At 50.8% G+C, this 27824-nt stretch overlaps 8 protein-coding genes across 8 annotated transcripts; 4 read left to right on the forward strand and 4 right to left on the reverse strand.

Annotated features, from left to right (window-relative positions):
* Nucleotides 1–710: 710 nt before the first annotated feature.
* GGS23DRAFT_600575 (uncharacterized protein) lies at nucleotides 711–1052 on the forward strand (the record flags this gene model as incomplete). Its single annotated transcript, XM_051519098.1, has 1 exon — nucleotides 711–1052. The coding sequence occupies one exon, from the start codon at nucleotides 711–713 to the stop codon at nucleotides 1050–1052; it is 342 nt and encodes a 113-aa protein (XP_051367997.1).
* A 2172-nt stretch (nucleotides 1053–3224) lies between these two features.
* On the forward strand, nucleotides 3225–4397 carry GGS23DRAFT_600576 (uncharacterized protein; the record flags this gene model as incomplete). Its single annotated transcript, XM_051519099.1, has 4 exons — nucleotides 3225–3687; nucleotides 3754–3805; nucleotides 3909–4092; nucleotides 4194–4397. The coding sequence occupies 4 exons, from the start codon at nucleotides 3225–3227 to the stop codon at nucleotides 4395–4397; spliced, it is 903 nt and encodes a 300-aa protein (XP_051367998.1).
* A 348-nt stretch (nucleotides 4398–4745) lies between these two features.
* Nucleotides 4746–7216, reverse strand: GGS23DRAFT_328306 (HET-domain-containing protein). The gene is made up of 3 exons (XM_051512940.1): nucleotides 6927–7216; nucleotides 6600–6875; nucleotides 4746–6549 (listed from the first exon to the last, which is right to left on the reverse strand). The coding sequence occupies exons 1-3, from the start codon at nucleotides 7069–7071 to the stop codon at nucleotides 4907–4909; spliced, it is 2064 nt and encodes a 687-aa protein (XP_051367999.1). The 5' UTR covers nucleotides 7072–7216; the 3' UTR covers nucleotides 4746–4906.
* A 1215-nt stretch (nucleotides 7217–8431) lies between these two features.
* Nucleotides 8432–11423, forward strand: GGS23DRAFT_328490 (uncharacterized protein). Its single transcript, XM_051512941.1, has 4 exons — nucleotides 8432–8885; nucleotides 9029–9920; nucleotides 10008–10256; nucleotides 10330–11423. Exons 1-4 carry the CDS (start codon nucleotides 8656–8658, stop codon nucleotides 11284–11286), a joined length of 2328 nt encoding a protein of 775 aa, XP_051368000.1. The 5' UTR covers nucleotides 8432–8655; the 3' UTR covers nucleotides 11287–11423.
* Nucleotides 11424–12532: 1109 nt separating this feature from the next.
* On the forward strand, nucleotides 12533–14561 carry GGS23DRAFT_586453 (uncharacterized protein). The gene has a single exon (XM_051517438.1). It carries the CDS (start codon nucleotides 12775–12777, stop codon nucleotides 14062–14064), a length of 1290 nt encoding a protein of 429 aa, XP_051368001.1. The 5' UTR covers nucleotides 12533–12774; the 3' UTR covers nucleotides 14065–14561.
* A 7253-nt stretch (nucleotides 14562–21814) lies between these two features.
* Nucleotides 21815–23168, reverse strand: GGS23DRAFT_586457 (uncharacterized protein). Its single transcript, XM_051517439.1, has 2 exons — nucleotides 22520–23168; nucleotides 21815–22441 (listed from the first exon to the last, which is right to left on the reverse strand). Exons 1-2 carry the CDS (start codon nucleotides 22683–22685, stop codon nucleotides 22155–22157), a joined length of 453 nt encoding a protein of 150 aa, XP_051368002.1. The 5' UTR covers nucleotides 22686–23168; the 3' UTR covers nucleotides 21815–22154.
* Nucleotides 23169–23820: 652 nt separating this feature from the next.
* GGS23DRAFT_607645 (FAD-binding domain-containing protein) lies at nucleotides 23821–25647 on the reverse strand (the record flags this gene model as incomplete). Its single annotated transcript, XM_051520078.1, has 1 exon — nucleotides 23821–25647. The coding sequence occupies one exon, from the start codon at nucleotides 25645–25647 to the stop codon at nucleotides 23821–23823; it is 1827 nt and encodes a 608-aa protein (XP_051368003.1).
* A 327-nt stretch (nucleotides 25648–25974) lies between these two features.
* GGS23DRAFT_328572 (uncharacterized protein) lies at nucleotides 25975–27695 on the reverse strand. Its single transcript, XM_051512942.1, has 3 exons — nucleotides 27050–27695; nucleotides 26861–26975; nucleotides 25975–26794 (listed from the first exon to the last, which is right to left on the reverse strand). Exons 1-3 carry the CDS (start codon nucleotides 27599–27601, stop codon nucleotides 26148–26150), a joined length of 1314 nt encoding a protein of 437 aa, XP_051368004.1. The 5' UTR covers nucleotides 27602–27695; the 3' UTR covers nucleotides 25975–26147.
* Nucleotides 27696–27824: the final 129 nt, after the last annotated feature.

A 27824-nucleotide genomic window follows, 5' to 3' on the forward strand; every position in this document is an offset into this window, starting at 1 on the left:
GTTGATTTCCAATGTGGTCCAATTGCGCCGGATGATTTTGTTTCTACCAATCTTACTCTTCAATCCCGGAAAAAGGGGGGGGGATCAGGAGCAACACTACTGAACACAGAATACATATAGTAATTTTAGTATGTTTTCTGAGATGGCTCAAAGAATCACGTCCCGAGGACTACAAAAAGGAATGGCCATGACGCCCTTCAGCTGCATTCGCATATGCCAGCTCGTCAAGGTGATCAGACTAACCTGTGAAATGCAATCCCATTTGACGCCGAGGTGTTGTTGACTCGGACGAACCTACCTAGAGTGTCCATCTACAAAGCGACACGACTCGTGAAGATCTCTAGTACTTTGCGACGTCGTCCTCTCTACGCGTGCCTAGCATACCCACGACATGTTCTAGCATTATTTTACGATCGATGATGGTATCGCTGGCCCAAAATGTGTCATCCTATGCCTCCTAACCGAAACTCTCTCCGCATCTCGTTAGTAATGATCTCATGGTCGGCCATCGTAAAAATCGGAACGTGTCATAGAGCACCAGACCCTAACATGTGCTTCCTGCTGAGAGGTGTTCGGACGAGTTTAAAAAGTCACAACTAGGACCAGGTTTGATCCTGAATTTCATCCGATGTATGTTCATACCCGGGTTGTCAACCAGAGTGCACCAAGATCTCGCCTACACCGACGGTCGAACACACGAAAAAACGGATATGGAGCAACACAGCGAAAGCAAGAGCTCGACTCGGAACCAGGGGGGTGGCGGCGGCTTCTTCGGTGGCGCTGCCAAGGGTGCCGATAGTATTCTCACGGGCGACAACGAGGCGGAAGGCCGGGGCGGCATGCTCGGCGGTCTACACAGCGGCGTCAATAAAACAAGCGAAGGTGCCGGGAACGCTCTCCGAGAGACGGCGGACGGTGCCGGAAAGGTTACCAGATCTGTAACCGAGGACGTCGGAAACGCGGGGAGGAACGTCACGGACAAACTGGATACCACTGTTAGGGGGATGGCTGGTGGTGGTGGTGGTGGTGGTGGACAAGAGAAGCGGAAATGAGAATTGAAAAGATGTTGATTATGAGGAAGAAGAAATGTTGCAGGGGGTGCGAGCATTTCCGTCTACTGACCTTGTAGTAGACAGAGGAGACGATGTACGTTGACGAGGCCGTAATCACGGTACCTTGGCATTCTTTACTTATACTCTACCCGAATTTCGCTATCCATCTATCATCGCGTTGTGATAGACAGAATGGTCGACACGTATTGAACTATGGTCGTGTAAATGATGCTCAGATCCTGTAGAAACCCATTTCAAGAGATTTCTCGAAATCGCAAAAAGTCGTGAAATTTTCATATTTTGGGGGGTCCGTTAATCGTCGGAAAATGAGTAGAATTTCCAATTCGGCGTAGCTTGTTGCGGTTGTCGATCCGAAGTCAATTAGGGGTCTGGGTGAAGATCATTTAGTTGGGGTGACTCTCCGGAGTCGGTATCCAGGGGGCGATGCGAATTCGGAGGGCTAAACCCGTCTCAATTGAACGATTACGCAACCCTGTCATCCTCCTCAAAACCCAAGACTGAACTCGAAGCCGCATTCTCCTAGACGGGCATTCCCGCAAGATCGAGGAGAGGGGATTCCGGCTGCCCTTGTGCTCGTTCTCACCGACGGTCCTCGCCGTTGCAGTCGTCACATCGTCGCTGTGGGCTATGCCGCCGGGCTGTGACGGTATTCCGGGAGCTGCTGCGCGTTTGTCAACAGAAGCGAAAAACACACCACGATGCCGCCATCCGCGTTGCATTGCGAGGCCCGCACGAACCAGAATGCGGCACGTGCCCGGCCACACGATCTCACCCCCTGCGGCCATTCCTGATGGCTACCTGCGTGCTGGATGGGGAGCGTAGCAGCAAGGGTGGTGTGGAAATAGTGGCGTGTTCTCCTGACCTGACTGGCTGCTCTCCCGGCCGGCCAGTCGAGCAGCGGGGTACTGATCCTTGGCTCTGTCGCGTCTCGGGGAGACCGCTGAGACAAGATCGATCGGATCGACGGTAAATAATCGTTAACGATTTCGTGCCAAGTTGGGCCCAACTATTCGGCCGCCCAAGCTAGGTTAGCTCTACTCTGGATGAAGCGGAGCTCGTGTTCAACGACTCAGGATGTCTCCCTCTCTGGATATCCACGGGCCATGATGGCTTGTGTGTTGCAGTGCGAGAGGCCACAGGTATGTACGGTGGACAGCCCGGGGGTGCGTTGGAGGAGGATGGTAAATTAATGACTCGTGTTGCACATTGGAGACGAGACCCTCTTCCCCCGACGACGTCGGGAACCACACTGGCTTTATGACAACCAGAGATACCCCCTCCCCCGCCTGCCGTCGATATTTCCAAGAAGTCGTGCTACCAGATTGCATACCGGCTTATACCTATATAGTTGGGTATCTGCAACCATCGTACGGCTGCTCATACGTAACATGCCCGACTTCGACGAAGCCTACTCGACCAGGCCATTTCTAGCGAGATCATCACACCTCTCTCCCACTCTCGAGGAGGGGGGGGTGGGGACGAAGGAAGCACTTCCGGCCTAGGCTATGCACGAGCATAGACGGAACTGGTGGAGATTATGCTCGCCGCCCCGGATTTACCCCAGGTTTCTGAAGCTATTCAGCGCTATGCTACTTCAAGCACGTACGATGTTACAGCTCTGGCGGAGCTCAGCGAACCACATCCTCAAGAGTCACACGATGAGCACACCATCTACGGTCGACGACGTCTTACTATAGCTCTACCCCACCTAATCATTACGAAACCTGATAGAAGCGACTGCATCAGCTGGTCGCCGATCCATGATACCTCCCTGTACGTGGTAGGTCGGTACAGTAAACCAGAACCCCTCCCCTCTCCCTCTTCTTCCGGCTGGCCCCTTTTTACCGCCCCTTCATATTGCCCGTTACGCCCCCTCCTCGTCTTGCCTCTCCTCTTCCCCTCTTCTCTGTCTTCCCGACGTTTGGCTTTACCGGTCTCGCCGTTCCTGCATACACAGGTCAAAAATCATCCGTTATTATCATTATATCTCTCCTAGCTGTTTAAGGTATCACTTTCCTATCCCATCGTAGTTTAGGGCGTGAACATCGGTACCAGTGTTCATGTAAAGACAGGACTCGCTAACGTATATGTCGGCTGGCAGTAGCTAGGCCGTCACCCTCTCGAATTCATCCCCCCACCCGCCAATTCATCATGGCGAATACCGTTAACAGAGTGGACTCGGGCATCGCTGGCCTCACGATCTCTACTAAAATAGAACGAGTCGATAGAGTAGACTCTGGCATCGCAGATGTCTCGGACTCTGCAACGAAGGAGACGGGGGAGCCCCTTACGAGAGTAGACTCGGCCGTCCAGGGCCTCTCTCCGATGGGGGAGCCTCTTACCAAAGTCGACTCGGCCGTTCAGGGACTCTCTATCTCTCCGGCTAAGGAGACGGGGGAGCCCCTCACCAGAGTAGACTCGGCCGTTCAGGGCCTCTCTCCGACTGAGGAGACGGGAGAACCCCTTACCAAGGTAGACTCGGCCGTTCAGGGCCTTTCTACTTCTCCTCCCAAGGAGAAGAAGGCTTCTAAAGAAAAGAAGCCTTTGAAGGAGAAGGTCGCTCATCGACGAACCAGCTCAAGTACACCCACACTACCGAACATGCAAGAGTTGAGTGAGTTATCTCGTTTAGTTTGTTGAATATCTTAGGGACTTCAGCTAAACATGGGTACCATAACAGAACAGAAGAAGACGAGGATACAAGTGGCAATAGAGACACAGGGCACAGGGTGGTAAGTGAATTTACACGTCTCATTTGAGTCTCTATCTCTATGTTGCGAGTTACTCTAGCTCGACCGTTGACATCCACCCAGGCTAACATCTGACTGACTATAGGAAGATCAACACCTCCACTTCGCATGTAGATGATAAGGACATACTATCGAAGCCCTTAGTAACACCGCTTGTGAAATCCATCGACCTCCACTTCAGCACAGGCATTGTCGTGACGGCACGGAATAAAGCTGGGGTCACTATCAAGGATGCCCTGGAGGTCATCTATAAGAAGAACAAGAACAAGGTATGTATAAGCGATCTTGTATATCTGTCCAGCAGGGCGAGTGCCCTCAGCCTATCACATTATCATATCTTCGTTGTTGCAAACGCTAAACCATTATATAGGCCGACGATGAACTCAGCGAGCCGTATCTGAAAGGATTTGTATGGGAACCCGATAGCTTCGAGGGGGACAGCAGCTCCGATGTACCAAAACAGTACTTGGATGAATGGGACAGACTGTATATCAGTCTGTCTCAAATACCGACTGTGGCTACCTCTCGCAGCGGCGGAAAGAAGAAGAAGAAGGCCGCAGCTGAGGCCGAATAGCTTGGCTCCGCCTTCGCTCGCGTATCCCCATCTGATCAACTTGCCCACGGTCCTCCATAAATCTCGAAGCGTACTGAACACGATGCTAGATAGGGTTGAAATCTTTCTGTTGGTAGTTGTACATACGGCTTGGTCGGTTCCAACACACGATCTACAAGACTTTCTGGTAGAGGCCGAGATTAATTAACCAATGCTCGCCGCGGATTCCCACCTCTCTACATTGCTGTATATTCATAAACGTTTCCCCGTGATGGTGATTATTTCAATCCCGTATTTCGGATGTCCGATACGGGACAAGATATGCAGCATAGTTAACATTACACAGGTATACGTCTAGCCATACTGTAGAAGAAGCATGATGGACAAGGTCTTCCTACATTGCGAGTAGCCATTCGCGCTGTCAATGCAGGCTTTTGCTTTAGATCGGTGCAATTATTCGCGCCCATCAGCCAACAAAATGTCTCACTGGTTGAAGCGCTATGGCATCTCGATGACATGTACAGTCTATCCTAAACTATCTTCACTACGCTGAATGGGAATTCTTCAAAAAGCGTCGTTAGGTACTGAGGATCTTCAGTATCATAATCTTCTTTTCCCCACGCGCAACCAACACGGCGGAAAGACGACCGAATCCCGCCCGTATATACTAGTGCCAAGGCGTATACATTGACAATCGAGAAGGACGGGCTGGCACTAGAACCGATGAAAAGAAGAAACACGTTATCATGAATGTCGTCCGGAGTGTCGAATTGTATGTAGAGGCGATGACGGCCAAAGTCTAGGGGGATATGAGATTCTGGGTGGTGATAAGAGCCGACGATGGTATATAGATCGCGTCCATTTGACTCTGCAATACACCGCTCCATGCCTTGTGCCATGCAGAGATATCCTCTCAGGGTGAGGGTACCTCCAGCCAACTCGCCCGTCTGGTCCTGACCTCGTGGCGTGATCTCTGCCTCGAGAACGTCCACATGCCAGTCGCTACACCAGTCATCCAGAAAACTGATATCCCCGTCCAGAGAGGCCCATGACCACGAAGGTGCCCGGTACGGCGATACAGGACGACCTTGTGTTTTTGGCGCCCATAGGAGACTCCTCGGCATCATGTGCTTCCATAGCCCAGCGAGGTAATTATCATACCCCGGCCCGCGATCTGTCACCATGGCGTCCCCCATATGCTTTGCCAGGCCTGACAAAGCGACGAGTTTATCACGAGAGAACGTCAAGTCACACTTGGAATAACTCTGAACAGCAGCCGGCCAGTCCGTCTCCGACCGTTCAGAGCTTCTCGTCCAAGGGTCTATCAAAGGCTTCCACCCACGCTTATCGGACTTCAAATCACCCGCAGGGCGTGTTCTGGGCTTTGAGACCAAGGTAGCGTTCGGGATAGTTTCGCAGTGATTCGACTCGAAACATTCCCAGAAGACTTGCTTACTGCCAAAGTACAGGTTCCGAGTTGAGAGAATTCGCTCCTGGAGAACCCAGGCGCGCGATAACAGAGGCTGTCCTTTGAAATCGTTCTTCCACGCTTCCATTTCGTCATCGAAACGGAAGGAGAATGACGCATCATCATCTCGGGACCATATGTTGATAATTGTAGGCGCGATAAGCGCCGGTTCGCGGTCAAAAAAGCAACCTGCTTGGTCGTCCTGAGCGCCGAGTGCCGCGATATTTATGAGCCCGTGGTGATAAATGGTCTGCATGGTGGACGCTTCCGCCTGCCAGTCGGCTGCGGAATCTTGGACAATGCATAATCTGTCAATCCATAGGTGGCGAACTTTCAATCGCTCGACAATCTCAAATGCATGCCGGAAGGTCTTTGGGAGAGTAGACACGGGAAGGCCTTTTCGGAGCATGTCAGAAGTCGACTGCAGAAGTCGTAGTTTCTTCGAAGCCGGTTCGGGACCCCAACAGTGGCTAAGAGTAATATATCGTTCCTGAGGATCGAATTCGCCGCGGTGAACGAGCCGAAATGACTTCTCGCCATTTATATCCCGCAATTCGAGAAGGCGGGTTGGCGAGAAGAGCGTAGAATCACGTTGAAGACATGATTCGTGACCTGTCAGACACCTGTCTACCCACGTTTCAACCAAGGACCATGTTTGCGCATCCGAGGTTGAAGTTGAGAGAGAAGGGTTGATGATGTCGTCTTCTACATTGCTATTTAGTTAGGATTCCCCGCCTCCATAAAGGGACTCTTACCGTCATGTGGGACCATGTCATGACAGGTTTCGTCCATTGGATCGCCACAGTACACGGCCATCACCGGGTCGCCTGCGTCACACCGGGACCAGCTCAACACGCGGAATACGGAATAGTAGCCCAGTGCCGCAAATGTAGGATTCACATCATCGCGGTCGTTAACCTCAGAAAATTGCAGACAGACAACACAACCGAGCTGCTGGGACCGTAATACGCTGTCATAGTTCTCGTGGTGACCAAAGATATAACGCTCTGGCTCATCCGATTCTGGCTCCTCTGCAGATCGTTAGCAGTAGTAGCATTTCGCATTATAGTTATAATACACACCGAGGCCTGCGTCGGTACTTTTATTATTAGGATCCCAAGAATCTCGTTCTAGTATTTCGGGGAAATCTTCGATCAGCCCAAGCCTCCTGGTCTTGGTGGGATCCTCGATGCCCTCCAGTCCTAGGCGGCAGACGTCACACAGCATCTCTCATGGTCCTTTGCAGTGTGAAGCAAATCCTCGTTCGCCTTTCGTTGGGTGAGTTTCCTCAGCTGACATTGGATTGGTGAGCTACTATAATGCTTTACTGGTAAGATATCGAACTAGGCGGATGCGTCCCTCAAATTTATACGGATGCTAGGAGGGGACATTTGTCCGGGGCTCCAGCCTGGGTTAGCACAGCACAGTATCAGCACCGCCCCGGCGTAGTGGTCCACTGGACGACGCGGGGGGGGATAGGATCGGTTGAGGCATAAGGGTTGCATAATGGGCTGACCAATGCCTGTCTATGACCACGTAGGTATGCATAGATTGGTAAAAGATATCGAACCCGCTTTACGAGACAGAACCTCATCCCTAGAATGTCGAATTTTCGTGGGCCGTCCCAAAGTCTCGGGTTTCGTTGCGTCGCCTGTGGTGAACCTCACACCAACAACCAAGAATTCGCCAGGGAGAGGGACCCTAGGCTCGGGTAGCGATGCCTACCCTTCGGGCCATGACTGGACCCAGGAGAGAGCGGGACTGGGCGGCAGTCTCGTCACGAAACGTAGCCCTGTTGCTAAACTCACGAGAGCCGATAACACGGGTATGAGCTCCACCGCAGTAAGTACGCGATGGAAGCCAGAGCTTCAGTCCAATAAACGGCGGGTCAAGAAGGGATGGCGTCCCACCTAGGGAGTTGTTTATGTCCTGCCTGGAGCGGTATCACGGTCTGATAGGGTAGAGGTCGGGATAACCTCTGCTCGCACGGCGCCTCTGACACACTTCCCCGACCAATCAGCCTAAGCCTCTAGCCAACAACGAGGTGGTCCCCATAAGCCTGAGCTTTGCGAATATGGATTCTGCTTTGGTCGACGGTTTGGGTCTTTAGCTAGCGGGAGGATCGTTACGGGTTCGGGTGCCCCTCCGTCCCCCCGCATCTGAGTTCCAGAAATAGTGGTGGTGTGGCTGGTCAAGTGGAAAAACGACCAAGGGAGGCGAGTCATCAAGGGTCGATGGTTGCTCGACAGAGGAGGAGGAGCAGTGGTGTTGTGTACTATGCGTCAAGTGTAGCCCGTAAGCGCAGGTGTGTATGCGCACGCGGAGGCCGCCACAAATTGCCATGGCTAGGCACGACGACAGGGTGAAAATGGAAGATGCCTAATAGGGTGCGATATGCGTGCTTGTTAGGTAACATAGGTAGGTAGCATAGGTAACATTGGCAGTTAGGTGCCTCAGGTAATAGGTAGATGGCTAATGCAACAGGGATAATGTATGCACATACCGGAGTGTGGCTGAAGAGGGATTACTAAAGCCTCCTCTGCTAACCGGTAGGGAATGATGGAATTGATCCCATCCTACGTTATATCCTTGACCATCTTTAGGATGTGGGGCCCTCTGGCTTTTCTCGTTTATGCCGCCATTAACCAGCACCTCGTAGCGTTTCCTGACCTGAAACTCCTCCCGGCCCCCAAAACAGGATGCTGACGACGTCGCGCTGTCGGTGTAGTGCCACCAGTACCAGCCGCGGAAGACGAAGACGGAGAAGAGAACGCCGGAGCTGCGCCGCGGACAATCCGAAGGCATGGCATCATGGAATTCTTCGAGAACCAAGTTGGCGAGGTGCGATACCTGACCACTCTGACTGAGACCCCAGCCTCGGTACCACCGGCATCCCCAGACTCCCAGCAACAACAGAGCAGCGCCGCCGCCGCCGCGCCGACGAGCGGTGGCGCCAAGAGGAAGAACAGCGTCGACGAATCCCCGCCTCCGAAGGGCCCTCAGCAGCGGAGCAAGAGAAACAGATACATCTCCATAGCCTGGTGAGTTGGTGCTTTTACGACGTGCCACCGCCCCCCCCCCCCCCCGTGTCCTCGCGGCAGTGCGGCAATGCGGCGCCGTCGCGACGCGATCGAGACCTGGCCGCGCTGACTCAGTGCCTGTGTGTGTGTGTTGTCGAATCTAGCAACGAGTGCAAGCGGCGCAAGATCAAATGCAATGGCGAGACGCCGTGTCAACGATGCGGCAACCTCAACCTCCAGTGCCTCTACACCCCCAATTGCTGCTCCCACTCCTTCAAGGACTCGGACGACTTCAAGCACATGGTCACCAAGGTCAATCAGCTGCAAGAGCAGGTCGACGCCCTCTTCGCCAGCATGAACGCCCTGAGGTCCGAGGCTCTGCGCTTCGCCCCTATCCAAGACCGACCGCCCGCGCTGCCCTCTGCCTCGAGCACTCCGTCGACCTCCTCGATCCCTTCCATCACACCCGCGTACCGAGCTGCCGATGTGCCCCACCCGCGCCATCCCGGCTTCCGAGGGCCCACGAGCGCCCGGTTCAATTTCGATGTTGCCAAGAATACCCTTCACAAGATGGGCTACAGCAACCCGTCCGACAGCGGTGACCCCGACGGCCTCACCCAAGACACCCCGGCCCCGTCTCCGAACCAGCCGGCGCAGCTGCCGTCATTGGCGACGGCCCAGTCCGTCCCGCGAGACCCGCTGTGGGAGTTTGACAAGGACGAGTTGGTGCGTCTATGCCGGGTGCACGACGAGGAGGTCGGCCTCATGTATCCCGTGGTTAAGATTGAGTCCGTCATCCGCCACGCCAGGTCCCTGGCCTCATGGATGGAGGCGTCCAGGAGGAACTTTGTGCTTTCCACGTATGGCGACGAAGTTGGCATCCGGGACCGAAATACGCTGCTGCTCAAGATCATCGTGTGCTGCGCCTTGCAGGTCGAGGAGCACGGGAATAGCGAGAAGGGCCAGAGGCTGTTCAGTAGCGTCCGGCCAATAATGGACAGAATATTGATGTCCGAACCCAGTGATGTGAAGAACATGCCGCTACTAGCCCTCACGGTATGTCCTGCCCTCCTGCGATCGCATGCTTTCTCCCCTCTGCACACACGCGGGCCAACGTCGTGAGCCACGTGCTAATCTTTTCAGGCCGGTTATTATTTTCTCGCCAACGACGAGATTCTCGCCTGGCGGACGATGGGTCAAGTTACCCGTCTCTGTTTCGAGCTCGGCCTTCACCGACGCGACGCGATCCGACAGATCGGCGACGAGGAAGAGCGCAAAAATGCAACCAATACCTTCTGGGCCGCCTACGTATTGGACCGACGGTGGGCGTTCGGCACCGGCTTGCCGTATACCGTTCCGGACGTCGAGATTGATCCCCAACTACCGTATCCCGTGAGTATCGCAACCTATTTTTCCAGCCGAAACCGGCACCTCTACTTTAATTGTCGTTAACTATTATGTGAAGGACTCGCACCCCTACCTCATTGCCATGATCAACTACTCGAAGCTAAGCGAACGGGTCTGGCGGATCGTCCGAAACTTCGAACCGAATGCGGCCCTGGGGGTGCGGCCAACCGACATCGAAGAACTCGACTGCTCGATAAAACAGTGGTACACCGAGGTGCCCCGTGAAACCCAGCTCGAACTAGCCAACTGGGAAGCGTTGCCTAGATACCTCAACCCTCCCGTGCATATCCAAAAGGAGTACGATATTCAGCGGCTACAAATCTGGACGTATCTCCGCCTCAATCAGATCCGGACTTGGCTCTACACCCCGGTCTTGCACACCCACAGTAGCATCATGGAGAACATGCAGTTCGCGGAGCGTGTTGTCAAGCTCGCCAAGAATACTATACGCTACTTGACGCACTTGAACAATACGACCAATATCTACCGGAAGATACAGGTCTTCTATCACCAGTTCCTGTTGTCGGCCATTTCCGTTCTCTTCCTCGCCTCCTGCCACGCCCCGGTCAACTTCAGCGCATCCTGTCGTCACGAATTCTACATGGCCCTCGAGCTAGTGAAGGACTTGTCGTCCAAGTCGTGGGTGTCGCAGCGCCTGTGGAGCACCATCAAGTCTCTCCGAGAAGTGGCACCCCGTCTGGGTCTGGCTCAGGACCCCCATTCGACGGCTGCGCTCACGAAGGCCGTACTTGCAACGGAACAGGCGAGAGCTGTCCCGCCAATGGGCCACGGCTATGGCTCGCAGCCATCGCCCATGTCGGGGGAGCCCGCGTCTTTCAGCGGCGTCCAGAACGGCCATCACATGTCGAGCGAAATGTCGCGAATATTCGAGGGCTACATGGGCCAAAACAATAGCCAGCTGACCCCTACCGATGTTCCCTCGGTGGATGACGACGATGCCGCACCTTACGGCATGGGGAGCAATGTATACCAGCACTTCAGAGCCATGTTTTAAATGAATCCCGTGTCGTTCGTCTCTGGGTATCCAGCCGTTTGCTGACCCACCCCCTGGATAGCATGGCAGACGGGGACCGCACATATGAGCGCCCATTTCCCGCTACGGGATATGAGGGTTCCCAACCAGTTATACTTATATTGCGCAACAGAATACTAGATCTCGGCACCGGCTTCTATGCCACGTTATTATATTTGCCAGCATCACTACAGTAAATACACAAAACGCTGCCGTATTTTGGTCGGGCCATTCACCAACTAGGACCTCACAAAACTTAGGGATTCCTTCTTAGGTCACATAATTCCCTTCGATGGCTTTCCGAGTCGAAATACCCCGGCGGTAAAAAGCCGAGTAGCGTACATGCTTGGTTTCGGTCGCTAGATCCATGCAGCCACCTAAGCATATAACTCGACAACAGCTTCATAGTTGCCAACAGTGCCAGGAGACCCATCGGTGAAGGTAGGTGTTTCATAATAATCTCTAAGGTCAGAAATTTCCCACGGGGACGCTCAGTGCGTCGTGAGCTCGTGGGGGTGGTGTAACGGATAGGTTCTTGGGACTACTTGACGAGTTCGACTGGCGGGTCGTCGTGACGGCATGGTAACGTGGCGTTATCATATTGCCCCACCCCTCGAGATCTTGTTTCCATTTCCATATTGGTTGAGCTGCGAAAGCAATTCAGGATAGAACCCCCACAGGGAGGTCCACATCCGGCTTCTCCTCAGTACGAAGTTCTGAGTTTATACCCGCCCTCTTTGGAGGCTCGGGGGCAGATATAGAGGGAACGAGAAGCACGTCAAGTATTGAGTCAAGACTAACGATGGTAAAGAAGCACTGGCCGTTGCTATCGAATCAATGCTAGAGGGGGTTCGGCATCGCAAGATGCGCCAGCACTCGGGGAGAAGGTATTATAAACAGTTTATGGAAGGATGCGTATGCTAAGGATACCTAGGGACTATTACTGGCAATACATATTCCAGTCGCTACCGCTAAACCTCTGGCGTGTTGAAATGCCCCTCAGATTTCAGTACGGAAATTAAATGTTATTAGACGATGGCATCTTTGTGTCTACAATCGGTAATAAAGCAAGATAAGGGGTGATCACTCACCGTCTGCTATTTATTAAAAGGGCGTGTGGCAGTCCTAGGCGGCTGTCCATTAAACAGTATTGTACGCCGCAAATAAAAATACAGTGTATATTATACAGGGATGAAATGATCAGACCCGAGACGTATTCCAGAGGCAAGATCCAAAGTCAGGTGCTGTACCTAAGTGATATGTCAACCAGCGGAGGAGTGAGGCCAATCGGACCATGGCGGGGGACGGACTTAACGATGCCGCACGGGACACGAAGACAACGGCCGAGACGAACAGACGAACGAACAACCGAAGAGGGAGATCGCTTTCCTTCGTCATCAACTCGCTGCTCTCCTCCATGTGCTCCGCGGTCAACCTTACTTCATTTCTTCAAGCTGAACTGGAGCCGCCATGGATCCCTTGAAAGTCCTCATAATCGGCGGCGGGGTGGCGGGCCCGACGCTCGCCTACTGGCTCTCGCGCATCGGCGCCAACATCACCCTCATCGAGCGCTCCCCGAACATGAGAGCGACGGGGCAGCAGGTGGACCTGCGCGCGCACGGCGTGCCGATGATGCAGAAGATGGGGATCGAGGCGGCGGTGCGGGCGGCGAGCGTGCCGGAAGCGGGGACGCAGCTCGTCGACGTGCGCGGCCGGGTCAAGGCGTTCTTCCCGGCGGAGCGGAGCGGGACGGGGATGCAGAGCTTCACGTCCGAGTACGAGATCATGCGCGGCGACCTGGTGCGGATCCTGTACGGGCTCACGGAGACGCGGCGCAACGTGCGGCACCTGTTCGGCGCCACCGTCGACGCCTTCACGCAGGACGACGAGCGCGACCCCGACGGCAAGGTCCACGTGCGCTTCGCCGACGGCCGCAGCGAGGACTACGACCTCGTCGTCGGCGCCGACGGCGCCGCCTCCAAGACCCGCAAGATGATGCTCGGCCCCGGCGCCCCCGACCCGCGCTTCCGCCGCGGCAGCTACATCGGCTACTTCAGCGTCCCCGCGGCGCCGGGCGACTCCGACCGCGGCACCTTCTGCCACCTGCCCGGGCGCGACGTGTCGCGGGTGGTCGGGACGCGCAAGGACCGCGCCGACCTCACGCGCGTGTACATGATCATGCGGGGGAAGTACCCGCCCCTCGACGCGGCGTACCAGTCCGGCGCGCTGGCGGAGCTGAAGAAGGCGTGGGGCGACCTGTACCAGGACGGCGGGTGGGAGTGCCGGCGGTTCACGGAGGCGCTGCGGCACGCGCCCGAGGCCGACGACCTGTACTGCACGCCGTTCGAGGAGGTGCGGCTGCCGCAGGGCGGCTGGTCGCGCGGCCGCGTCGTGCTGCTCGGCGACTCGGCGTACTGCCAGACCGCCGGCGGCTTCGGCTGCACGTGGAGCCTGGTCGGCGCGTACGTGCTGGCGGGCGAGATCGCGACGCTGCGCGCGCGAGCGGGCGTGTCGCGCTCCGAGGCCGTCATCCAGGGCGCCAAGAACTACGAGGAGCGGTTCCGGCCCCTGGCTACCGCCGGCCACGGCGGCGCCCAGATCTTCGACTACCTCTTCCTCCCCCGCTCCCCCCTCGGCATCGGCCTGCTGCACGCCTGCGCCAGCGCCGCCGCCTACTTCCGCCTCGACCGCAAGGCCTCCATGGAGACCAGGGTGGCGAGCCTGAAGCTCCCAGACTATCCCGAGTTAGAGGGCGAATAAGATATCGAGAATGGCTACTGGCTTAGGGTATGAGAACACAGCTTGGGAGGGCGTAAAGGGGCGGCTTGTACTTGGGCATGTAATTTTACATTATCTTCACTTGTAATCCCTACTCACTCGTCGCTGCCAGAGGTATTCTGTTCCGCGAGTTGCCCCTGAGCTTATAGGATGTGCCAGGTCGCCAAACGACTGCTTCTGAGCTCTTGACATCACCATCTCGCTTGTGAGCCACATCATACGATTTTACGGCAGGCATGATATCAGACAGGATAATAATTACTTTTTCTCAGCATTCAGGCTGGATGATAGCGGCGCCCGCGGTCTTTTAGATTGTCTTTCCTTTCCCCTTTTAGCCCTGCTTATAAGGTCTTCTTTATGGGGGAGGGGAATGAGTGGTCGGGGGGCCCTAGGCCGTCGTTAATATACGTATATAGTGTAGGCTGCGCTGTAGTCAGCGTCTTTCTAGGTAGCAGTTATTATGAGAAGTTTACCATCTGCTCTCCTTCGCTTAATGAACCCGTTTCTCTTTACATTTAGTGGTACATGTTATGGGGGAGAGACCGTGATACGTAGAACGGGAAGTTTAACAAACCTATTGCTGTTCTGTAAGTACTACATCCAGTGACATGAATCCACAGCAACAACATAGTCTATATGGATACACTGCGTATTTACGCCCGCTGTGTAAGGTGGTATGGTATCTTCGCAGAATTGCAACATGTCTACATGTAGGGGCCAGTTATAAAACTCGATGCGCACCAGCCCGCCCAGAGTTATAAGCTTGTTACCCAAGTTAAAACTCAACAACAACTAGTAACTAACTAAGAATTTGCTATGTCGAGTTTCTTATGTGTGTCGCCGGTGTTACGTACTAGCTATAGCTAGCTCCCATTAGCGGGGGCGGATCTAACCGGCAGCCCTGTCTTCAACAAGACATCAAATTACCCATTTAATAAGAGCGCCGCTCAGGGGCATACCGCTTGGATTCAGCGATCAGATACCAACATCCCGAGGAGACGGGGAGCAGTGAGTTCCTGGATGCCGAGGCAGCAACACGCTTCAAACCGTGAACCCAGCGAAAGCATGTATTAGATCCGTGGTTTCGCACATTAGAGCCACGATATGCCGCCGCCGACGCCCGTCTTCCATGTAGGCATGTAACTTTCATCTCCGCGGTCTCGGATAGCCAGAAGCTTGGCAACGGCACGGGATATCGGAAAGAACCAAGTGAATCACACGAGTGGCTCCCGGAAGTTCCGTCGGGCTAGCCACGAGAAAGGCAGCACGCAGGAATAGATGTACATGAGTTGGCTCACTGAAACCGGGTAAGACTTGTTTGTTTCAACCAAGCAAGCACCTCTCATGCACAGTGCCCGACAGAAGTTTCGGCTACCCAAGAATAGAGATCTTGTTTGCCGTGTCTGGCCTCAAACTAAGACGATCTCGGCAATGTGCTTGGTTGGTGTTATGCCGGCCAAAGTAGTCCAGGGATAGTTGGCAAGGATCCCACCAGCTCTCTTCGCATCTAGAATACTGTCAGCATTTCCAGAATGTAGGTTCATCGTGACGAGGAACAACTTGGTGAAGTTGTGTTTGGGCCTCTGATTTGGGCGTCTCTTACAGACCGAATGTCAGCTTTTAAGAAAATGTATCACCAGGTTAGATCTGAACCTGCGGGCTTGGTTTCGTCGAAATACTAGGACTTGAAATTCAACAATTGGATCATTTTCGTCCCTCATCCAAGAATCAAAAATTAAGTACTAATTGTGGCCATCTAAGGAACGGGTGAATAGTTGATTGAATTACAGTTATCTACGTAGCCTTTTGGAGCCGTTTTACGTGCCTTTTATATCCCGATTAGCCCTTACTAAGGTAGGGCTTACCCTATAGCTATACGTAACCGATTACGTACTTACGCGCCTATACGCCTTCTTAGCCTAGGTAAAGCTATCGTTAGGCTCTTAAATAACGTAAGGCCTTAATTCCGTAGTATTTTCCTCCTTCGTCGCTTTATTTATATGCTTATTTCGTTTAAGGAGTAAGGCTATTACGGGTCTTTTAGATATAATAACTTAATAAACCTCTAGTATTCCTTCGCCTCTAAGGGCTTCGTAAGTTTATTAGCCGCGTTTTTAGTTAATGGTACGTATCTTAGCTTATCGTACCCCTCTTTTATCTCTTATCTTACGTAGTAATAGTTCTTTCGGATATATCGCTTTTACTTATTTATCGCGGTTTTCTTTACTTACGTATTCGCCGTCGTACTATCGCATCGTAAGGTAATAAAGCCTACGGGTATTACGCTTAACTCCGTAAGGAAATTACGTATCTACGCGGTATTTACTACCGCCGTCGATAAGGCTATATACTTAGCTTCTCCCGAGCTTCGCGCGACTACCGACTAAAGCTTCGATATTTATACGATCGGGGCTTTTATTATAAAGAATACGTAACTACTCGTTAACTTAGCTATAAATATATCTCCCGCGTAGTTCGAGTTTACGTAACCGTAAAAACCTATCTCGTTATACTCTTTATAAGGGTAATTTTCGTTTAATTACCGATACCGGATTCCTCGGCTTACCGTTCCCTTAAGATATCGTATTACGCGTTTAATTCCCGTTTAATGCTCTTATAAGGGATTATTTATAAAACGCGCCTAGGTCGAGGCTACGTAACTAATATTAGGCCTCGTAATATATATCGGAAAGTTCGCTTTTCTTATTAACGAGGTATACTTTTAAACCTTTCGTAGGTCGGCTTTATCGTTAGCCTTTCTCGGTACGACCGCGTCCCGATTCTTCGGGTTATACGGTAACGGGTATAGCTTCGTATCGCCGTAGTTAAGTTCCTTTAAAGCCTTTTCCGTATATTACTATTAATCGAGCCGGACGTTCCCCGTAGGAAACGATCGTTTTATCCGGACCCCGAGAAACTAATTAGCGTCTCCTAAGTTAATTACCTTAACCTTTTCTTTAATTATATTCGCGAGCTTATAAAGTCGTTCCTCTTTAGGTCCGAATAATAAGAAATCGTTTACATACGAGGCGATTACGTTTTCTATTCCGGGTCTTATATAAATAACGTCGTTTAAAGTTAATAGGACGTAGCCGTATTTCTTTAAGATACCTTTTATACGTTATTACTACGCGGCTCTAGCTTATTTTAAGCCATATAACGGGTTAATTAACTCGATAATCTTCGATTCGTCGTAACTATAGGTTTATTTCTCTTTCTTATAAGCCTCGAAATACTCCTTTAATATAAGGAACTACTTTATAAAGATCCTTTCGTTTAGCTTCCCGTTAAGGTAAGCGGTAATGAAATTAATCTAAAGGATATATTACTAATAAATAATAACTAACGCTATTAATATTCTTTACGATATTACCTTCGCCGTTATCGCCTTAATTTCGTTATAATCGATGCCTTTTTTCTATATAAATCCTCGGGCGTAGATCCGTACCTTTAGCTTATCGAGATCTCCGTTAAATAAGAACTTCTTTTTTAAAACTTATTTAGCGTCGATAAGATAGCCGTTAACTACCTCGCTCGGCTATATAAACTTAAACGTATTACGTTCTAGGTTCTTTCGGATTTCCTTAAAAACGGCTTAGGTCTAAAGATTACGCTCTAGTCCCTTTATTACTTCCTTAAAGAGCGGTTCGTTTTCGTTTATCTTAAATAAGCCCGCCGTTATTAATATTATTTACCTATAGCTTTACTTTTACGGTACGGTAATAAGCGTATTAATATAATATAGCTCCTCTCGGGGCGCGATTTTAAACGCGATTTTAAGCGTATCTTATTCGCCTTTAGATACTCCTTCTAACTCGTTCTCTTACGAGCCGCTTAGCGCTAAGGCGGAGCGTACCTTATTTAACTTAGGTAGTACCTTTAGTATATAAATCTAGGGTAGTTTCTTCTTCGGGCGCCTTCTCCGGAGGCGTATCTTATCCTTATCCTCGTTTATAACGTCCTCGTCGACGATATTATTATCCTTATTACGAACGTTAATCGCCGCGATCTTCTTCCGATGCCGTAGCCGTTTTTAAACGTACTTAGGCAAGGACTTAACGACGTTTCTTAGGTCTAGGGCCTCTTCGGAATCTCCTAATTCTTCGTAAAAGATAACGTAAGGCGTCTTTAAGAAACGACCTCCTTCTACGAGCTAAACTAGGTAGTTATACTTCCCTTCGTAACCCATAAGAACGGCGCGGGCTTTACGTAGTTCTATCTTCTCGGAAACTACCCGATAATTCTTATCGATATAAGCTACGTAACGACTACCGACGATACGTAGATACGCGTTATTAAGTTTATAGTTCTTTCTTAGCTCCATATCGTTTATAAATCTCTCGTATAGCGTAAGCTTTTTTACGAACGAAACGTTAGTCTTATTAATCGTATACGCCGTTACTACGAGGACGTAATCCTAGAAGTAAGTAAGGATCTTTATTTAAACGTAAATTACTCTAGCATCGTCCTATAGGAAGCGTATATTTCTTTCCGTTACGCCGTTTTAATATTAGTTATCTAACGTAAAGGTATCTAACGTAATACCCCTTTCGTTATAGAATTACTCGATAGCGTTTATACCGAACTCTCGGCCGCCGTTAAGGCGTAATATTCTTATCCGTCGTCGGCTCTTATTTAAGACGTTCGGTAATACCTCGAGTAACTAATAAACTCGGGTAAGGTAAGTTATTAATACTTATTAAGCCTTTCCCTTAGACTTATATTAAATAAACTCTTTATTTCGGTTATCGTCGTTTACGATTAGTATAAAATAACGGTAGTTTTCGATCGATAAAGGCTATAACTTTCCGAGGTCGTACTAAGTAATCTCCCTAGAGATCTAGGTACGCTTCTAAAGGTCCTTCGAAGATATCCTAATAATTTTTACCCGATTATACGCGTAATAAGGTACCGTTTTTATAAGTACTAGGTTTAAGTCGATCCCTATCGACCTTTTAATAATTCATATAAGTCTCTCCGTATTAAGGTAATAAAGGCGGCGATACTATAGTATTAGCTACTTTATGATATTATCGTTTAGCTATATTAATATCGCTTATAATATCTCGCTAAGCTTACCGAGTTAGTACCCTAACGCGTTCCCTTAGTACCGTTTAAAGGGAAGGAGTTTCGGCTCCTCTTTCTTATATTCCTATAATAGGAAACCTCGTTTCTTAGGGTTTAGGGTCGTTAAAACGGTTCCGTTAAGGTTTATAATATTATTTTTATTTAATTAGCCTCCGCTACGATAAAATAACTCTCCCGAGAAGATCTTAACTAAAAAGGAGTTAATAAATAACGTATAATTTAACTACGCTCGGTTATATTCCCCGTCGTCGCCGGTAAGGTAATAAATAGCCTTACTTATCTTTATAACGTTTATAAGGCCTCCTTCCGTATTAATAACGTAACCCGGTAATAACGTTATTACCGTTCTCGGGTCTAAATTTCTTAAATCGTTCGTAACGTAAACGTTAGCTCTTATATCGAAGAATAAGTAATCCTTATAAGCGTTAGCCCTTACTCCGTAGTTAATTCTTAAAGGCTCTATAGGCCGCTCGCCTTTTAGCGGGTTAGCTATAATTAGGTTATTATCGGGGTTAATAAGGATAGGCTTTTATTTAGGGTCCTTTTTACGGCGTAATTCGTTATAAGCGTTTACTAGCCTAAAAAGCTCTACCGTATCTATCTTCGTTCGATATACCCCGCCTCCGCTATCGTAATAACCGAATTAAAGTAACGTATACGGTACGTACGTAATATATTACGTCGACGGTTATTTCGAACCGCTCCTTAATCCGCCGGAGGCGCTATCGCCGTTACCATTACCGCCGCCGTTATCCTTATCCTTTCGTTTCTTTAGCGGTTTCGGGTAGTCCTTAACCTTATACTTATATTCCTTATAATTAAAGCAGAGGAACTCTCCTTATTAGTTCTACGAGGGCTTCTTTTTCTTACCTTTTTCCTTATTTTAAGCGTTATTAACTTAATTATTATTACCGCCGTTACTCTTATTATCCTTATACTTATTAATCTTATTACGGAACTTTTCGCGGAAGCTATTAAATACGTTTAATAGGTTTATAGGTTTCGTTCTAGTTATAATATTTACGATCTTAACTTAATTAGCTACCTTATCCTATATATAGCTAAGGAATATCGTAATTTATTACTTTTCGCCGATTACGAGGCCGGTATTTATATATTAACGAACGACTAATTACTACTTAAACGTAAACTCTACCGGGTTCTTATCGTTATATTTTATTTTAATAAGTTACTCCTATAGCTCTTATTAACGAGCCTTTCCTATAAAAGCATAGGTTTAATCGAATATCTTTAATATTTTCGTACCTAAGTATACGTTCGTTATTAATTATAAGGGTTAATCCTAGTAGGTCCCGGCGATTACTCTCGCTAGGAATATCTCGTTTTATTCGTCGAGTTTTATTCCTTCTTTATACCTTACCTCTTCCATAAAAAGCATAAGTATATCCCGATATAAGCTTTAGTTCGAAATTCCCTTAAGATAAGCGTTCTTATCGGGATTAAAAACGAATTTCTTTTAGTTAATCCTACCGTCCTTCTTAAACGCGGTACCTTTATTCTTACTCCTTATCTTCCGGCTACGTCGTTTACCGTAATCGGAGTTACTATCGGAAAAGCTTCCTAATGAATTACTTAGGCTACGGCTTCGGCGGCGATAGCTCTTACGCCGGGCTAAACGCGAGGTACGATAATAGCGGCTATTCTCGCGGCTTCTACGGTAGTCCTTACCGTAGATTCGTTAAGTCTTTATAACCGACTTATTTAGTTTCCTCGGAATCTCTAGGTCTTTAATATAAGGTTTATTCTTACTTTCGTTAGCGTCGGTAAAGTCGCCTTCTTCTATTAAATCGGCGACGTCTTATTAAGGTTAGCGATAGCTTTCTTACCGTTATTCGCTTATTATTTCTAGCTTAGCTATTATCTCCTTAAGGAAATACTTTACGGTATTTATACGTTAGTTAATATACTCGGTCGTCTTACGTAAGTCCTCCTATAGCTCCTTACGTATCTTCTTACGGAAGTCTTTTAATGCGATATCCTACGTAGTTTCTTATTCGGTTCCCTCCTCGGCCGCTTTATCTTATAATTTCGTAGCTATCCTCGTAGCTATCCTCGCGATTTAATCATTTAACTTATCGATAATCTCTTTCTACCGTTAATCGTAGTTATACGGTTACCCCGGGCCGCTCGTTTATCGGAGCTTTCGTTACCTAATTACTTCCGTAGCGTAAGTAGTTAAATAATAATAAAATAACGTAATAATAACCTTACGAAACGTATAAGGTACTACTATATAGCTATCTAAGGAACGGGTAAATAATTAATTAAATTATAGTTATCTACGTAGCCTTTTAGAGCCGTTTTACGTACCTTTTATATCCCGATTAGCCCTCGCTAGGGCAGGGCTTACCCTGTAGCTATACGTAACCGATTGCGTGCTTGCGCGCCTACACCAATAACTATATGGAATGGAGAATATGTTCAATTATGCCGCTTTCTTAAAGTTCAGCCGTAAAGGGGCTTAGGGTCGATGCTCACAAGCGAGTTGGAACGTCTTGAATGGTCTCATCGGGTTATTATAAGCGGCTATGCATTCCAATTGGCTGTTTCACAGCGATTATCTAAAACATTTCTCTCTAGTTGCTAAGTAATGAACGTACTCTTGTGGCATATAATAGTCAAGTTTACGGAGCTATCTACCTAATACATCTAATAAAGCCACGAGAAATATTTCGATACTGACAACTACGAACTGGTACAAGGCTTGAGATTGTCACTAGCACGAAGCTCTATTATTATCCCCAAACTGGCACACGCTGAGTAGATATTAAAGAGCGTATTTATTATCCTGATTACTTTTAAACATATGCTATTTCCCCATCGGTATTCGTCGACTCGTCGTCACATCATTCATCAAATAGACCATTATTGAACATGCGCACACTCCAAACCCTACCCAGGTCTTATTCCGGACAACCCAAACTCCCACCCCCTTCCATTACACCGCTTTCATAAGCGGAAACCTACGACGAACCCGTGTTCCAGGGGCGGCAGCGCGTAGCCGCGCAGAAGCCGTTGCAGCAGGGTCCGACGTACTGGCCGTTGTTGAAGCAGATCCCGTACACGGGCACGCAGGTGCCGACGCAGCTGACGCTGATGATGGGCTGGGGCGGGCCGACGATGATGGACTGGAGGCCCGTCCGGGTGTCGATGCTGTTCACGAGCGTCTTCTCGCCGGCGGTGTTGAACGTGCACTGCGAGATGGCGTTGTAGTCCGGCGTGTCGATGATGCTGATGATGAGGTCGTTCTCTGCGCGCCCTCAGGTTAGCGGAAACGCGTGTCTCTCTCCTCGCGGAAATCGTCGCGGGACACAGAGTCAAGTCATACCAGTGTAGACCACCGTGCCGTCGGCTGGCACCTCGAGCTCGTACGAGGCCGGCCCGCCGTGGAAGGTCATATGTGCTACTTGGACAGGCGGCGAGGGCTCCTCCACAGGGTGCGCCCAGGCTTGGGCAACGAGCCCGAGACCCAAAACAGTGCTCACAAAGCGCATGGTGAAGGTTCAGTTAAGAGTTGCTTGAGAGATTCTAGACTTTCCGAAGTTGTGGTAGCGGTGTTGTCGTTTTCAGTCTTGATGGCAAGATACCTACCTAGAACAGTCCCGTCCTCACGGCGTAGACAACCTCCTTCTTATATTTGGAGGGGGTCGCACTGCGACGCAGAGGCAAATAGTGCTGCGATGTTTCCCATCTCCTCTCCATCACAATGAAGCCCAGCGGAACACGAGCTGTCGATTGCCCCGGCTTAGCAGCCACTCCACACTCTGGGGGCAAATACGAAGCGGGATCCTTGGCGTTCTCTTTCTCACGAGTGCTCAACCCATCCCAATCCGGGCACTGCTATGATTGGAGGGCCTGGGGCTACGTCTCCCGTTCGATCACGATCACTTATAGCGCGAGTCAGCTAGCCACCTAGTGCTTATGGAGTGCTCTCGTTTTTAATTGCCATAGCAATTACCCAGAGGCTGCTGTTCAGAGGGTCAGCCGAAGCGTAGTGGGTTCACCAGCTGGTCAAGCGGGCTATAAGCCTCGCCGTCATCGTGTCAGCGCAACGGGCTGCAGAGCTTCTTCCTCTCATGTGACCAACGCCAATTGCACAGATTCTCCGCCGAAACGAGATGCGATTCAATCTATCGACGCCATTAATAGCACGGGCGAATTGGCGATAAGTTAATTATATCTCACGGGACGCCGATGATGCAGAATAACCTCTCCGGGGACCATTTCGGCGTTTGAAGCCTCCAGGTTCTTTGTGAGTGGTGAGCTACGAGGTCCGCGTTCCTTTCACCCCCTTGCCGGTCATGTGAACAGTAAGATGCGTTAATACGGATTATAATATCTTCTACTAATATGTTGCCATCTGGGATGCTAAGAGACCAGAACTAGCTCGATAGGTTCCGGGGCGATCAATTCCGTCTCCCAAGACTACGCTGTATTATCCACTCCAAGAGGCTTTCGTCGTATCGTGCTCCCAGCCATTGCTCGCCAATGAGTAGCACATACTGCAAGCCACCGTTCCTCGGCGTATCAAAGAAGAGCATACGGCTAACTACAGACTTCTTCCTGGTCTGGGGACGGTCAGAACTAACCCTGGAGGATCCGCGAAATACACCGCCAGGACTGATCGTGTTATGCGTTCCTACCTATCTCACCCCTGACGTCCTGCTCAAGCCTCCCCTGGCACCGGAACCGATCGCTGAATATGTCTTCATCCTCGAACCCGACGCACTTCCAGCACTTCAAAAGTCCCTCGGGGTCGTATTTCTTCTTGACCGCGAGCAGCGCCGCGTAGTTATCGCCGCCCCACCATGACTCGCGCCAGTTCGGGGTGAAGGGGTTGGCTTCGTTTACATAGGACCCCCCGTCAGTGCCGGTCAATTTCTCGGCAAGGACTGTCGCTCTCGTAAGGGTTGTCATGCTCCGCAGACGGTCTGCATATGGCGCGTTCCACGGAATGAGTAAGCTTGTCGAAATGTCCCAGAGAGAATCGTACCACGCTGGATGAACGGATGTTGCGGATGTGGCCGTATTCCCGCTCCTCTGCGCTGAGGCTGACGCGCCGTCCGCGACGAAGGGGGTGTCCACTGGGCAGTAGAAGTTCCGCGGGTCAAAACCCAGGTCCTGCGCGGCCCTCATGAAGTTCATTATCTGAGTGATGCCAGCTTCATCTTCGAATAGCCTCCGCGGCAATAGTCTAGTGGCCAACATGCGAGCCACCCCCGACGATGTTCGTGCCCCTGGTAGCACGTATTTATTCCACACATCGATGTAATCGGGCAAAACTTCAACGATACCGGTGCCCCCAGCAGCAAGTGCGAATTCCATGACGGCGCTCATCGACTCTCGTGCAGCAGCGCCTCCATCTGACAAGTTGGCGATGGCTGGGAGGGGATTCATGTACGTAAGATACAATCCTGCCGCGTGCCCTCCCCATCCCTGCTTACCCCAGACCACGGATTGTCGTGCCATCAACTCAATCCACTCCAAGGCTGTCGCTGACGTGCTGTTCGAAGGCAATCTGATATTGGCGATCGCGACGGGCATTGAGGGTTCAACGCGATGCGTAGCTTCTAGGACAACACCAAATGTCCCCCCACCGCCGCCGCGCAAAGCCCAAAATAAGTCCTCATGCTGACATTGGTTAGCAACTCGGACGGCACCATCAGGAGTGACGATCTTGAATTGCACCACCCGATCGACTCCGAGGCCGTATGCGGGCGATAGCACGCTATGCCCGCCACCGAGGACCCATCCTCCCGAGACCGCAATCGTCGGCGAGTACCCACCGATAAAAGTGCTGCCGTGTTGAGATGCGAAGGTCATCACGTCGTGAGTGCTAGCACCAGCTCCCGCTGTGATCGCAGCACCAAGGCCACTCAGATCCGCCGCACATCCCTCTGGCACGAAATTGTCGTGGAAGGCGAGCTCTTGCAGATGGTGCACCCAGAGCGCAAGCGAGCCTTTCTGGCTGTTTCTGGTCATGTAGTCATGGCCGCTATTTTTGATGGTCAAGGGTATCCTGTATCCCCGTGAGAATTTAAAAGCAGCCCTGACGTCGGACGCTCCCCGGACCTCGATGTAATACGAAGGGACGCTGCCTTGATTGCATGAAACCCCCGAGGGCGGTTCCGGCGCCGGAATTACCGTGCTATTGAGTAGGCATTGGTCCGAGGCATCACTCAGACACATTTCGTCTTGCAGATTCATGTAGCCGCTAGGGTATCCTACACGAACTGAATTTGTCGTGTAGTTCTCCCTGATCAGGGAGCATGCGGCTCCGTCAACCGCGGTGGCCTCTCCGTTATAAACCGAGAAACACGGAAACGCAAATGGCCGCAAGGGATGGAGACGCCCGCCGATAGAAGTATTAAGCGCCGTCCATGCTTCCTCAGTCTGCCCTTGACTAAAAGGTATCAACCGAGGTAATAGCCAAAACGAGTATAGAATAGACCTCATTGTGTTAAAGGTAACTTTGATATACTCTCCCAAAGTCTTGAGCAGAACATCCGAGGCCGGAGCAACACGACCCAACGTGTTAATAAGGCGAGAGCGATATTTATGTGTGTGTATATGTGTACGTACGCGTCACTGAGACATTGAGACGGGCCCCGTCGGCATCTGGCTGTAAGAGATCAGCGCCAAAGTGGTACCGGGCCTATTACCTCCCACTGTGGCTACCGGCTTACCAATTTCACCACATCCTGAGAACCGTCCATCATGCAAAAATACCAAAGGACTGCAGTGCGGGGGATTCGGCAACAGCTCTGCTCTTGCAGGATTACTCACGACGAGGCGGGAATAGACCTCAATGGACCCTTGGGGATTATTTCGCCAATGGTATTAAATATAGGTCACCAGCATCTGGCTATCTGACTCTCGGGGATATCCTCTCTGCGGGGTTTCTCGGCAGGTGATGAAAAATGGCGGTAACACTAGAATCCGCCAAGGGTCAGGGATCAAGCCGGGCCCACCCCATCGAAGAACTCCTCATCCAGCAACCCTAGTAGGGCCTTCTGCCCCGCCCATTGCTCCTCCGCCGTCGGCCGAATCAACCCGGGGGGTAGCACGAAGCCGAAGTTGCCTGTGTCGCGGAGCTCTATAGTGTACGAGAAGTCGGCACGGCCAACGCTGTATACGTGGTCAGGTGCAGCACCTGTCGTGGTGTAGAGCGCGGCGCCGCTGGGTCCGAACGTGAAAGTCGTTTGCGCAGTGCGGTTGCTGTCGCGGATCGCGTCGCTGACGATGCCCGCTGCCTTGGTCCATTTACCGAGCTCGGGGGCGTATAGCGTCTCCTTGTACCCGAACGGCGAGAGGATGTACTGCCCATAGCTGTGCCAGTCGATGAACAGCTTGATGCCCGCGCCATCGCGCAGCTGTCGCACCAGCTTGTCCAATCCTTGGTTCTCCGGGGTATCGGAAGGGGCCTCGCCCTTGTAGGTCTGCGAGCACGGATTCCTGGAGGCGCCGAGGGGGTTGGCATCCCACGCGAATGCCCAATTTCTATTGATGTCCCGGCCGAAGCAAGATTGATTCGCCGGCGGAGGCGGAGGTGGCTGGCGGGTTTTACGCCATAGACGATCTACCTTCTGCGAGTATACGAAGCCTTGGAAGTATTAGCCTTCGCTGACAGATCGACACATACGCGGGAAGGCTGTCTAAAACTACTTACCATCAGGGTTTACAATCGGAAGAATATAGAAATCGTACCTATCCAAGAAGGAACGAATGAGGTTGTCGCCATTTTTGTAGCCGGTGATGAGTTGTAAGGTGATGAACTCGACAACCTGGAATTTGGGTGGTTAGTAGGTATTATACGAAATCTCGCGCGGCCAGGGAATGTCGTATTATCGAGACGTACCGGCGAGGTGATCCATTCCCTTGCGTGCACATTTCCATGGTACAACACTGCTGGCTTTCCAGGCCCGGCCGCCCCCCAAAGATGCAGGCCGTAAATATCTCTTCCCTCGTACGAAGTACCTGATGATATGGTTTCCGAGTTGTTCGGGAAAGACTGGCGCAAGTCTTGGAAATACTGGATATGGTCCTCGTAGTCGTGATACGAGTCATACCAGGACAGATCGTCGGCCTGCCTCTTGGACGAAGGTCTAGCTGCTGATTCCGCGGCAATTGAATCGCCTAGGTTCTCGTGCATGACTTCATAGTCAAGGCCAAGCGCCTCAAATGCGGCAATCTGGTCGGGTCGGACAACAACGTCGATGCTCCGGTAAGGATTCTGGTCCCATTGCTCGAGCGCGAGTTCCGACAGCTTCTGCTTCACAGCACGAGGATTCCCTAAAGTGTTGACACGCAGGACCTTGTACCCATCATATGACACAGACCCGGTGCCAGCAGAAGCTGCAACGATTGCTGCGAGAGGGGCTAAAAGGGAAGCCAAGAGGGCCGCCTTCATCGTGACGGCTGAAGAAGCGACCGAGTAATACACAGGGAGAAAGACGGAGTTGGGTCTTCACACTGTCGAAACCCATCTGAGGTTGCCGGCCGTTGACCAAGGCCATCTTCACATATATATACTACTCAAGGTTCGCTCGGTCTCCGCGGGATGGCGTGATGGCGAGCTTTCGCTAGACATATTCGACAATGCGCAGTAGCATCGGCTGGAGATTACCTTCCTA

Source organism: Durotheca rogersii, assembly GCF_024521655.1.
Source record: "Durotheca rogersii strain YMJ 92031201 chromosome Unknown GGS23scaffold_34, whole genome shotgun sequence".
Classification (NCBI taxonomy): Eukaryota; Fungi; Ascomycota; class Sordariomycetes; order Xylariales; family Xylariaceae; genus Durotheca; species Durotheca rogersii.